Source organism: Culex pipiens, chromosome 3 (genome assembly GCF_016801865.2).
Source record: "Culex pipiens pallens isolate TS chromosome 3, TS_CPP_V2, whole genome shotgun sequence".
Taxonomy (NCBI): Eukaryota; Metazoa; Arthropoda; class Insecta; order Diptera; family Culicidae; genus Culex; species Culex pipiens.
In genome coordinates, this window is record NC_068939.1 from 65,905,067 (window position 1) to 65,917,713 (window position 12,647).

Here is a 12,647-nt window from a genome sequence, read left to right on the forward strand (position 1 = left end):
ATACATATGAGCTTTCTAAATAAAACTCTAGAATTGATTAATACGTATCTGCGTATCTAGAGTTTTTTTTAAAGGTATAGTGTTGCATATGCCTATATGATCTTCTTAAGGGGTTACATACATGTAAATCGGCAATAATGTCAGAGGTTGGTTTGAGCACACACTTAAACATTTTTTAAATCTGTTTTCAGGACATTAGAATATATATTTTCAACTACTATCAAAATAAATTTTAAGACATTTGGTTGTATAATTGCCCAGATATAGCTATTTTAAGTTAGCGGGTGCCACGATATCTCAACATTTCTTCGACCAAATCGGCTCAAAATTTTGGTGAAGACTTGTTAAACCGGTCCTGTGTGCATGACGAAGGCCGATTTTCAAAAAGCTAATTTAAAAAAAAGGATAAAAATATTTTTCTGTTTTTCATTTAAAAAAAAATGCCAGTTTTTGATTTTTGTATTTTTTTTAAATTCAAAATTTCAAAATCAGGCTTCGTCATGCACATGGGACATGTCTTGGGAGTCTTCACCCAAAATTTCAGCCAATTGGGTCCTAAAATGAAGCTTAGATTGCTGATATTATTGTTTACAGCGATAAAGCTTATTTTTCTGAGTACAATGACCCTTTATAAGACCACAAAGAGTTTAAAATGGATTTTTAAATCAATTTGGAAAAATTAACCTCGCGGTCCTTCTTGACAGAAAAGTTCCTACTTGACAGCTCGTTCCAAGGGGACCATAGTTGATCCATCGAAAAAATGTTGTCTTGTCAATATTTTTTTTTTTTTTTGCTTTAAAATGAAAAAAAGTGATCAGAAATGGTTTTTAATCGTGTTTTTTACCGTTGTACATAAAAATTGACATAGGGCTTTAGTACCCAATTTGGTCCATCCCATCTTGAGATACACTCAAACCCCGATGGTTTGACACCAATTGTTGTCAAACGAACGGGGTCACTTTTTAGTTTGACACCCCTTTTACACGGAGCTCACACACACTACTGAACGTTTGTTTTGATAGTGTGCGTGAGCGCCTTATAAAAAGTGACAGTTCGTCACTTTTTAATTTGACTTTGACCAACCAACGGGGTACAAACTAAAAAAGTGTCAAACGAGAAAGTGACCAACCACCGGGGGTTGAGTGTATCGTGGCACCCGTAAATCAACTCGGTGTTCAGAAGAAAACGCTCACAAAGTTTGACAGCCCGCTTTGCGCATGGCAAAATTTTGAGCGTAAATCGTCTCTTAATCAGTTTAATCATGAAATATCTTCATGAAACTTTCAGGAGTGATTGAAAATCATCTTTCGAGTGGATTTAATAAATTTTCTGAAATATGAAATTTTGTGTTTTTCTACATGTATGTAACCCCTTAAAAAAAACTCTAGATATTTGGTTTCTGCTGACAATATTCTCTATAGATAGATCAGAGCCGTGTTGTTGAATTGATATTTTTTTGTGTTTTTTTAACGTTTCATCGGTATGTTTTCTCATGCCATGATGCCATGTCGGTGAAAAGTTTGGAGGAGATTGACACTTCTTGGCCGAATGTAAGCCTGACATGTGCCATTCATTATTTGTCAAAATTGTAAGTTAAAAAAATACGACTAAGAGGCGATTTAAGCTCAATTTTTTTTCCATGCGCAAAGCGGGCTGTCAAACTTTCTGAGCGTTTTTGTCTAAACCGTCTAAGAGTTCTGTAGTTTATTTATTTTGTAGATAAAGTTGCAAAAGATAATAAACCATTGATTACACCTCGGTATCGGCCCAATTATGTACATTGGTCTTCTAGAACTACAAAAAATAGCACTTTTTTCTAGAAAACTTAGTAAAATAGCCTTGGTGAGTTAAAATCATCAAATTGACAGGTAAATTTCTGATAGATGGAATTGAAAAAAGATTTTCGTCTGTTTGTCTGTTAACATTATAATCCAAAATTTTTGAATTATGAAACAACCAAAGTTTTTTTTAAGCAAAGGGTCTACTAATCTATAAAACAAACATATTTATCGTTAATGTTATATTTGATGCTATGTTTGTTGGTTGATTTTTACAAAATCAATTAAAAAAATTGTGATAATAAAGCTTGATTCGATCAAAACTCAAAAATCCCTAGTGAGTAACGCTCTGAACGCATTTTCAACCGTTTTTATTTGATTGCATTCTAGATTACACAAATTTTCACAAAACTAACTACTTGTTACTCCCCAGCTGTGGCCAAGGTCCCCGCCTACTCGTCCTACGTGTCCGCCCCAGCTGTTGCTAAGGTAGCCGCCGTGCCGGCCTACTCTTCGTACGTTTCTGCACCGGCCGTCAGCAAGGTCGTCAGCGCCCCAGCCATCTCCTACGGATATGCCGCCCCTGTCGCCAAGGTTGCCAGCTATGCTGCACCGGCTAGCGTTGGTAGGTCTTCCTTTTTGATCGGGAAAATTTTAAAATTATCTGATTTTGAAACGCTTTTCAGCTTACGCTGCTCCAGTTGCCAAGTACGCTACCTACTCGGCTCCAGTCACCAAAGTGGCCAGTTATGCTTCGCCAGCCATCCCGGCCTACAGCGCCCATGCGTACGGTCCAGCCGTCTCATCCGCCTATGTTTCGTCTCCGGTAGTGTCCAAGGTCGGATACGCTGCCCCAGCGTACGCCACCTACTCCGCTGCTCCAGGTGAGTTGAGGTTCTCAACAAAGGAAACATTGGAAATTAATTCGATTGTTCTTTACCAGCCATCTCCAAGGTCGTGGCCAGCCCCGCCTACTCTTCGTACGTGTCAGCTCCAGCTGTTTCGAAGGTTGTGTCTTCCCCAGCCTACTCGTCGTACATTTCCACGCCTGCCATTGCTAAGGTAGCTTCCGTGCCAGCCTACTCTTCGTACGTTTCTGCCCCAGCCGTCAGCAAGGTTGTCAGCAGCCCTGCCGTCTCGTACGGATATGCCGCTCCAGTTGCCAAGGTCGCCACCTATGCTGCCCCGGCTTCTTATGCTGCCTATGCACCAGCTGCCGTTACCAAGTACGCTAGCGCCCCAGCTTATGCCAGCTACAGCACCGGACCAGTGGTTGCCAAGTACGCTACCGGACCTAGCTATGCTGCTTACAGCGCTGGTCCTGCGATCACGAAGTACTCTTCCGCCCCAGCTGTCTCTACCGCTTACGTGTCCGCCCCAACTGTCACCAAGTACGCGAGCGCTCCGGCTTACGCCAGCTACAGCGCCGGACCCGCAATCACCAAGTACGCTAGTGCCCCGGCTTACGCCAGTTACAGCGCCGGACCTGCTATCACCAAGTACGCTAGTGCTCCAGCTTATGCCAGCTACAGCACCGGTCCCGTTGTGACCAAGTACGCTAGTGCCCCAGCTTATGCCAGTTACAGCGCCGGCCCAGTGGTCGCCAAGTACGCGACCAGCCCCGCTTATGCCGCCTACAGTGCCGGCCCGGCCATCGCCAAGTACGCTACCTCGCCAGCTGTGTCCACCGCTTACGTGTCTGCCCCGTCCGTTGCCCAGTACGCAGGTAAATGATCCTTAACATGTTATCAGAATGTTTTGAACTTCAAATTTCAAACTTGAATCATTTCAGTCCCAGCCGTCACCAAGTACGCTAGCGGTCCGGCTTACTCCAGCTACAGCGCAGGTCCCGTCGTGGCCAAGTACGCTACCGGTCCGAGCTACGCCGCCTACAGCGCCGGCCCAGCCATCGCTAAGTATGCCGCTGCCCCAGCTGTCTCCACCGCTTATGTGTCCGCTCCGGCCGTGGCCAAGTACGCCACCGCTCCAGTTGTCTCCACTGCTTACTCTGCCGGACCTGCCGTCACAGCCTACAGCTCCGGAGCCGCCTTTTCTAAGGTCGTTGCCGGACCAGCCTACTCCAGCTACGTGAGCACCCCAGCCGTATCCAAGGTCGTGTCCACTCCGGCCGTGGCCGCTTACAGCACTGTCCCTGCTTACTCCTCGTACTCGGTCAGCCCAGCTGTGACGAAGTACGCCGCCACTCCGGCTGTTGCCGCTTACACCACCTCCGGAGCTGCCCATGGCTACTACGCCGCTGGACCAGCACTCGCTTCGGCTCACTACGGAGGAATCCGCTACGCCGCGGCTGCTCCCGCCATCACCACTAGCTACCACGCCGCCCCGGCTGCCACCATCGTCAAGTCCGCTGTCCCAGCCACCATCGTGAAGACCGTCGCCGAAAAGCATCTCGAATACTACGTAACTTATACCAACAAACCCTCCAATCCCATTCCAAATCTCTAACTAGCGAACCTACATTTTCAGGACGACCATCCTCGGTACGCCTTCGAGTACGGCGTCAACGATCCGCTGACCGGTGACAACAAGCACCAGAAGGAGGAGCGCGACGGCGATGTCGTGCGTGGCCAGTACTCGCTGGTGGAACCCGACGGCAACGTGCGCACCGTCGACTACTACGCCGACTGGGCCACCGGATTCCACGCCACCGTCACCAACAGCCGGGACCAGGTCCACGCGACCAAGGTGCTGGGCAAGCGGGCCGTCGTGAAAGCGTAAAAAGCGCAGAGCATAGGAAAAAAACAAACAAACAAACAAACGCGTACCACCTATCTTGTTTGAGAGAGCTACGACAGCAAGCAATTTGTGTATAAAATGTTTTGTTAGAGTTGTATTAGAGTGTAAGTGTAACGGAAAAGTACCGCCCCCCTCAAGCAAATTATTTATTGATCGATGCAATTACGCCAGCAAAGTTCTGTTCTGATCATCCAACTTTCCTATAGCTTCATGTTACCCTTCTATCTGTTTGTACATACTAATTCTCAACCAAATTGAACCTCACCACCTCCCTCCCTTAAGCCACAAAGTCTTCTTCTTCCCTAACTCATGTTTCATTAGTTCTTTTTTAAATAATTACATTTTTTTTTTGTTTTTTCTCTACATTATAATGCCAGCAAGAGTAACGAACAGCAAGTATTTGTCTCATGAAATGAAAACGCATGATTTCAATGTGATAAAAGTGTCATAAAATGTTATTTGTATTTGTCTAAAGAAAATTTAAACGAAATAAAAAAAGTTAAAAAAAGGCCTTGTTTTATTGATAAACTTCCCTAAGTAAAAAGCAATAAAAGCTGGAAAAAACAAGCAAGCATTTATTGGCGATTGCGCCCGACCGATAGGCAGCCTAGACGCATAGTCTCACGCAGGCTTTCCTACGACTGTCACTCCTAGTGCAGACTTCATTACCTTGCTTTTGAACCATAAATTATCGGTCCACAATTCTGCAATAACGAAGCGGCTACACTAAAAGAACGACCGCGGGTGACGCACTTCACCAGACACGTTCCGAGGCCGATCAAGCAGCGATTTTGTTCACGATTCTTCAACAACCAGGTGGATCCACTAAAAGAACGGCCGCGGGTGGCGATTCCTCGACGCGGTCAGCACTACACAACCAAGCGGCTCCGCTCAAAAAAATCCCGGGAGAATCGATTCTACGACGGTGCAACCAACATATCACCGAAACACTCGAGTGGGTAGCAATCAAAATCAACGGAACGCCGAAATGCTCGAGCAAAGTCGCGAGTGTTTTGACAATTGATAAACATGTTTTAGTTTAAAAGCATCAGTTGCTAAGATTGAAATGAGGGTATGGTTTTCACGTGTTCATCACAGTAATGTTTGTCTTTGTCGCCCTCCACGCATAGGCAAATTTCTAAGCAAAATTAGTACCTGTGAATCGCCACCAGGCACAACAACAACAAGTTCAGCCCGCTGGTGGACAACAATGGTAACCCACCCAGTCACAAATCCAATTTGCCGTTTGCAGCTCCTCAACAAGACTGAATTTATTTTTTCCTTCAGCGGTCTCTTGTCTCTCTCTCTTTTGGCTTTTCCCTTTTCTCTCGGTCCTTTTTCCTATCCCTTATTTCCATTTTCTCTCGTGTGAAGTGAAGTACAATTATTCAGCCATTTGCTCATTGAATTTTCTTCTTTCAGTAAAAAAAAAAGTCACGAGTGATGGATATACCCATAGTACAAATTGCTTCATTCGTGGTATCTGTTGTTGATTGAGAAAGAGATTAGATCTCATGGAAGAAAAGAAATCTGTTTAGCTCGACGTACAGAATTGGAATGACAGTTTATTTAGTATTTCAACCAGACTTACCTTTTGACGGGTGCGACAACGGTTTGCTATGATACCGGTTTTTCTATGCGCACCATTTCTCGTCACGAAAAAAAACCCGACACAGCTCGGTAGCTTGATCGGTGCACCGAAACCGAAGTTTGGTGTGACGGCGGTGTGGATCGGGTACACAAAACTGACATGGTTTCTGCGCCTACCACACGGGAGAAGTTTAGAACTCTTGATGCCTAGCAAGCCAGCTGAAGCCAACAGTTCTCTATGGTGTGGTTGTCAAATCCACTGCATTAGTATTTTAAAAGTTCTTGGTTCGAATCTCGACAGTTATTATTTTATTTTTTTGAATGTTTTTTATTTGTTCAGAATAATTCTTTAGGAATAGAATTTCGTAGTGTCATGAAATATAAACTCTAACTTCTAGTGCATATAATCCTGAAATAGGCATTTTCATTTACATGCCTGCATAATACAGAACGTTTTCTCTATTCCACTACAAAAATCCATTCAATTTTTTAACCCTTTGACTAGAGCGTCGCAGGTTCGAAGAAGTTTTTTTTTAATGTATATAATCACTAATTTTGATAATAAAAATTGAAAAAAAAAACCTCAAAAATATTTAAGTCAGGATTGAACCAGGAACCTCGTGATTAAAAGACGGAGATAACAACCGCCAGGCCACCCCGAAGATGTGAATGATGGCTGACAAACCTCAATCAAAACAATGTCGCCTCCGGTTTACTTGGATCAACCATTCTGTTGAGTTGCATCTTGGTATACAGTTGGGTGCACCGGTGGTGTACCAAGGTGCTTTCGGTACAGTTGCTATGGTGTGACAATAAACAGCTCGGTTTGGGTTCTAGAGTGACACGAAAACCGCACCACGGCGCACCAGATCTTGGTGTTCAGTGAAGCCTGATTTCAACCTTATACCGTATATCTACATACACAGGAATTTTAGAAAATTTAAGAATGAGGATCGAAGCAAACCGCGCGCGCGTCGTGACGTTTTGAAATTTTGCTCCGCGGATTTTTCCTTTCTCATTTTAATATTTTTAGTATTTTTAGTGAAATTTTAGTTAAAAATGTGAATAATCCGGGAAGCTGAGAGTCGGGTTTTGAATGCTGGATTGAAGAGCTACGGAATATCAAATTGGTGGTGGAGAAAAGTGTAGTTTCCGACTGATGAGCGTCGTCTTTGGCGTTGGAATTACGGTGGCAGCTTTGGGCACATCTTCGGTTTTCGGCTCGGAGTGTTTCTGGGGCTCAGGGTTTTTGTGCTGGAACACATCTAGGTTCCATAAAAGTGGAAATTGTGATTTTGTGAATTAGAGTTATTTGATGAAGCTTTGCCTCAACGCAAGGAAAACAGAAGAAAATGACCTCTACTAAGAAGCAGAGCCTTTAGAAGCTGTTGGTGGAAATTCTGGAGCGGTAGAGCGGTTGTTTTGGGTCGTGTTGTCCTATCCCGGTGAGCTCTTTCCATTTTGGGTCCTTATTTAGTGTTCATGTATTAATTACATAACAGAAAAAAAATATTTGAAGTTGCTGCTGTCAATGTCATGGCAACATACTTTTTCCTGAAACTCATGGCTACCTTGTTATTCATTGAAATAATAATTTCACTTTTCAGTGATTTTTTACGTTCCTAAATCTAATTTGTGCAAGAAATAGCTTAAGTTCTCTCTAAAATGACAGAGCCCACACTTAATTCAGTGCTGCTACACCCTTTCAAAGAAAAATATGCCTTTTTTTAATTTCATAGATTTTCTAAATTGAAAAATGACATTTACACAATTAATATAGATTTAAGAATATTAGTGACAGTAGAAAAAAAACATGATTAGGGGCAGGGGGGGCAGAATGGCCCATGGGGGCAGAATGGGCCACCCTTGGTTTTGGGCTTTAGAATGGATATAGACCAACTGTAAGGCAAGGGTTTTATAAAGGACGTCAAATAGCAGCACCATACCGAAAACGACGTTTGAATTCATTGTATTTTTCGAATTATGAGCAAAAATGTAAATTTATTGAAAAACCACGCAAATGTTGTTTAATTTGAGGTTTTTAAATAAGCTTTCTGAAAAGTTGGATTGTTTGAAAAAGTTTGTTCAATGCTTATAACGTTACTAGATGTTACTACCAAGGTATCCAAACAACAACGGAACCTTGAAATCATTTAGAGGCTTGGTGGTGGAAGTGTTAAATTAAAATCCACTTGGGGGCAGAATGGACCACCCTTTTTCTGCCTTATAAAAACAATCAAAAGTTACGAAATTTGAGCTAAATGGATTATTTCACTCCTGGTAGCTTCACAAATCACGTTTATTGCAACATAAGTTGATTTTATAGTAGTTTTGATGCTTATTTGTATAAATAATGTCTTATTACAACATATTAACACTATTTTCAAAAATGTTTGTTTTGGTCAGTGACTATTTTCATGAAAGTGGTCTAACTTCATGGAAACTACACCCAACTGGCAGTCGCATGATTGTGATGCATGGCGGCATGAAAGTATATCAGAATCTGCATGAAATCTGTCCTCATGCATTTTTTGCGATATAGGAGTATGACATTTTTGCCCGTTACCGACAATTATCGACATTACCGACGGCTTTTTGGTTGTATTTCACAAAAAAAAACACTTAGCAGAACGAGGATTGAACCACCAACTTCTTGGTTATTGATCCGACACGCTACCACCGCGCCATGGACGCTTGATGAAAAGTGAGTGAAAGAGCACCAACATATGCTTCTCTTTGGAGTGATGCTCGGGGACGGGCCAGCTTTATATGTGTTGGTGAGAACTGCAGATCGCTGAAATGTTTACACGCGGGCAAAAATGATCTACGGGCTTGCTGCAAAAAATGTTTTAAAATATGACATTTTCTGCAGCAAATCCAATGTTGCAGATTTTGAGATATATATTTTCCTTTGGGTGTATGTTAGAAAGGTCCCTTAAGTTATTTCTTATCTCCTTTCAACGTTGTATTAGACGAAATGGCTTGTTTTCTAAGGTGGCCCATTCTGCCCCGCAGGGTGGTCCATTCTGCCCCGCACCCTGGAAAAGTAGTCGAAAAAACTTTTTTTTTAAAGTGCATCAAAAATAGTTTTTATCGAAAAATTTTCATCAACCCAGTATACAACATTGAAGGGAACATCCCAAAGCATAAGCCTACTACACTGAATTCATAAATTTGTATGTTTTTCTATGGTTTTTGGCACATTTTACTTAGGCGGGCCATTCTGCCCCCCCTGCCCCTACTTCGATTTGGTTTTTTTTTATATTAAAATAAATATTAAAAATGCACCGAGTAATTAATTCAGAAACTGTATGCTGCCTGATGAATTCATCAAATATTTAAGAATTAATTGAGGTATTGTAAATGTGTTTTATGTTTGATGATTTTTATGGTTTTAATAACAAATCTGTTCAAAGTTTCTGATTATAAAACTTTGAAAACTTCTGCGATTCCTTTTTGTAAATAATTTCTTTTCCTATCCATCTTTGTACTAATTAACGACTAAAAAAATCTTCATTTTGCTTAAATTATTAAATCCTTTTTGTATCTTATTATTTTATTAATTTTGATGATGATACTTGAGTATTTCAGTCTATTCTACTTAGGAATTAAGTATGCTGTCATATTTTTATATTTTTTTTTTTGTACCAAATGTTGATTTCCTCAAAATGTTCATTCTCTATTATGTGCAAAACTATGCCTTCCTGCTTCATTTTATTTTATTTTTGTTGTTTTTGATGCTGTTTTCTATCCATTTTAGCAACTCAAGAAAACAAGTTTGCAGATGTTTTTTCGGTGCACTAAGTTTTAGCAAGATTCGATGTTCAGCAAAACATGAAGACTATTTCACTTGGTGAGAGCTTTCCATTTTAATACAGGCAACTCTTCATATATTCTAACATATTTACAACTCATTAAAGACCAACCACGCCAATCTTACTAGGGGGAGGGGGGGCAGAATGGCCCGCCTAAGTAAAATGCGTCAAAAACCATAGAAAAACATGAAAAATTATGAATTCAGTGTAGTAGGTTTATGCTTTGGGATGTTCCCTTCAATGTTGTATAATTGGTTGATGAAAATTTTTATTTTTAAACTATTTTTGAGCCACTTTAAAAAAAATGTTTTTTCGACTTCTTTTCCTGGGGTGCGGGGCAGAATGGGCCACCCTGCGGGGCAGAATGGGCCACCTTAGAAAACAAGCCATTTCGTCTAATACAACGTTGAAGGGAGATAAGAAATGACTTAAAGTACCTTTCTAACATAGTTTCCATGAAGTTAGACCACTTTAATAAAAATAGTCACTTGCCAAAACAAACATTTTTGAAAATAGTGTTATTATATTGAAATAAGTCACTATTTTTACAAATAAGCGTCAAAACAACTGAAAAATCAACTCTTGTTGCATTAAAGGTGATTTGTGAAGCTACCAGAAGTGAAATAATCCATTTAATCCAAATTTCATAACTTTTGATTGTTTTTATAAGGCAGGAAAAGGGTGGTCCATTCTGCCCCCAAGTGGATTTTAATTTAACACTTCCACCACCAAGCCTCTAAATGATTTTAAGGTTCCGTTGTTGTTTGTATACCTTGGTAGTAACATCTAGTAACGTTATAAGCATTGAGCAAACTTTGTCAAACAATCCAACTTTTCAGAAAGCTTATTTAAAAACCTCGAAATAAACAACATTTGCGTAGTTTTGTCAATAAATTTACATTTTTGCTTATAATTCGAAAAATACAATGAATTCAAACGTCGTTTTCGGTATGGTGATGCTATTTAACGTCCTTTATAAGACCCTTATCTTACAATTGGTCTAAATCCATTCTAAAGCCCAAAACCAAGGGTGGCCCATTCTGCCCCCCTGGTCCATTCTGCCCCCCCCTGCCCCTATATACGCGGTAGGGTGTTCCCTTGGTCGTTCGCTGTGAGTTGTGGATTGCCTGCTTCTCTAATGAAGGTTCGACTAGGGGGGCATGCTTATTAATTTCTCGTCGCTCCATACCCTCAGTGACGTGATGGGAGCAAGGGCGTCTATGCAAAGTGTCCCTACACCCGCTACAAATTTTCGGCGCTTGGGGAGGGAAAAGGGAAACCATTTTGATCTATGCGCCGGTATTTGTAGCATTAAAATTCGTGCAAAAAAACTTATGCACGTGGGTGTACAGATTACGGAGTTAAAGATGATCGAATTGTTCACCTAGCGCTCACATGTGTTCCAGGACCAAGTTGCCTGCGGGTATGGGGATCATACATACATACATACATACATACCGTATATCTACATACACAGAAAAAAAAAGTTGAATTTTGGAATGTTGAAAATTTGGTAGGTTGAATATTACCTCTTTTTTTGAGTAATATTACATAAAAAAATGTGTAAAAATGTGAACCTGATGAATATTCATCAAAAACTGATGAAAATTCATCATTTTCTAGGGTAAAATTCATAATTTTTTTAGCCACAAAATCTGTCACTATTTCCTGATGAATATTACCATCATTTTTTTTTTTCTGTGTAAATCAAGGATTACTATGATCAACAAGATTATATCTTACCAGCTCTGTTTTGCTTCATTGATTGTACATTTGAAACCTTCAATTTAGAGATTAAGACCAAGAAAACCACACACATCCGTTTTTTTTTTATCGCTCACCAGAACAACATCCTAAGGCTATTTCGATGCCTCTGAGCTCTCTTAATTCTGTAATTCTGTAATTCTGTAATTTCGGAATACATTCGTCCGGCTTCAGCTGAAGATTCATGCTGTCCCATGTTGCATGTTCGAGTGTAGACCTACGGAAAACCTTGCCGCGAGGAGAGGTGAGTGAGAAGTACACGAACCACCTACGACATAATTCCTCGGGCGGCCCAGGTCAACTCGAAGTTACCCCAGGCACCCCCAGTGCAGGACACATTGGGGGTAGAAAGCGGATAGATATTTCAGTGAATACAATAATTATGACAATATAGTTTCATATAATCCCTATTCCTTGATCTTACCTTTTGACACTATCAAACCTAGCAATATTACTATTGCATCTTACCATTCCCTTTTGATAGTGTCAACTTCAAACCTTCATCCATTGTGCAATTAACACATAATTTCCGCTATATTCTTCATGCGGAATCGTCGTCTACTTTCTTCGCCTTATTATCACTGAACCACGGCGCGATATTGTTCTCACATTTTTTGAGCTTCAACGACCGATTGTTATTCACGCACTTATAAAAATACTTGTTCTGTTTCGCGGCTTTGTGAAAAATACACGTGTGTTGGCTTATACAATGACTTTTTTGGTCATCGTATGCTCGCAAGGTACATGAAAGAGAAAAAGAGAAAAAATGGGATAAGTACAATGTAAAATAAAATCGAACATTGAATAACAGACTAACACATAAAGAAAGAATAAAGAAACCTTATTTTGCAACTAGACAGAACTACCAACTTGTAACGAGAAGTTTACAAGATAACAACTGAAGTTGTGAAATATGGGACAGGACAAACAAACTAGAATAGTT

The 12,647-nt window shown here is 40.8% G+C and overlaps 1 protein-coding gene across 2 annotated transcripts in view; it reads left to right on the forward strand.

Moving 5' to 3' along the window:
* The window catches only part of LOC120424485 (paternally-expressed gene 3 protein), a 35,721-nt gene extending 30,678 nt beyond the window's left edge, over positions 1–5,043 (forward strand). The window contains exons 3-8 of one of the 2 annotated variants that reach the window (XR_008212433.1): positions 2,212–2,403; positions 2,465–2,662; positions 2,722–3,504; positions 3,571–4,199; positions 4,266–4,639; positions 4,913–5,037. Coding sequence is in view for 1 of the 2 variants with exons in the window: in XM_052709831.1 (XP_052565791.1) it covers positions 2,212–2,403; positions 2,465–2,662; positions 2,722–3,504; positions 3,571–4,199; positions 4,266–4,517 (2,054 nt within the window). In the remaining variant the exon portion in view is untranslated. Of the gene's footprint in view, positions 1–2,211; positions 2,404–2,464; positions 2,663–2,721; positions 3,505–3,570; positions 4,200–4,265 lie in introns of both variants that reach the window. The other variant, XM_052709831.1, reaches the window with a different exon arrangement.
* The last annotated feature ends 7,604 nt before the right edge of the window (positions 5,044–12,647 follow it).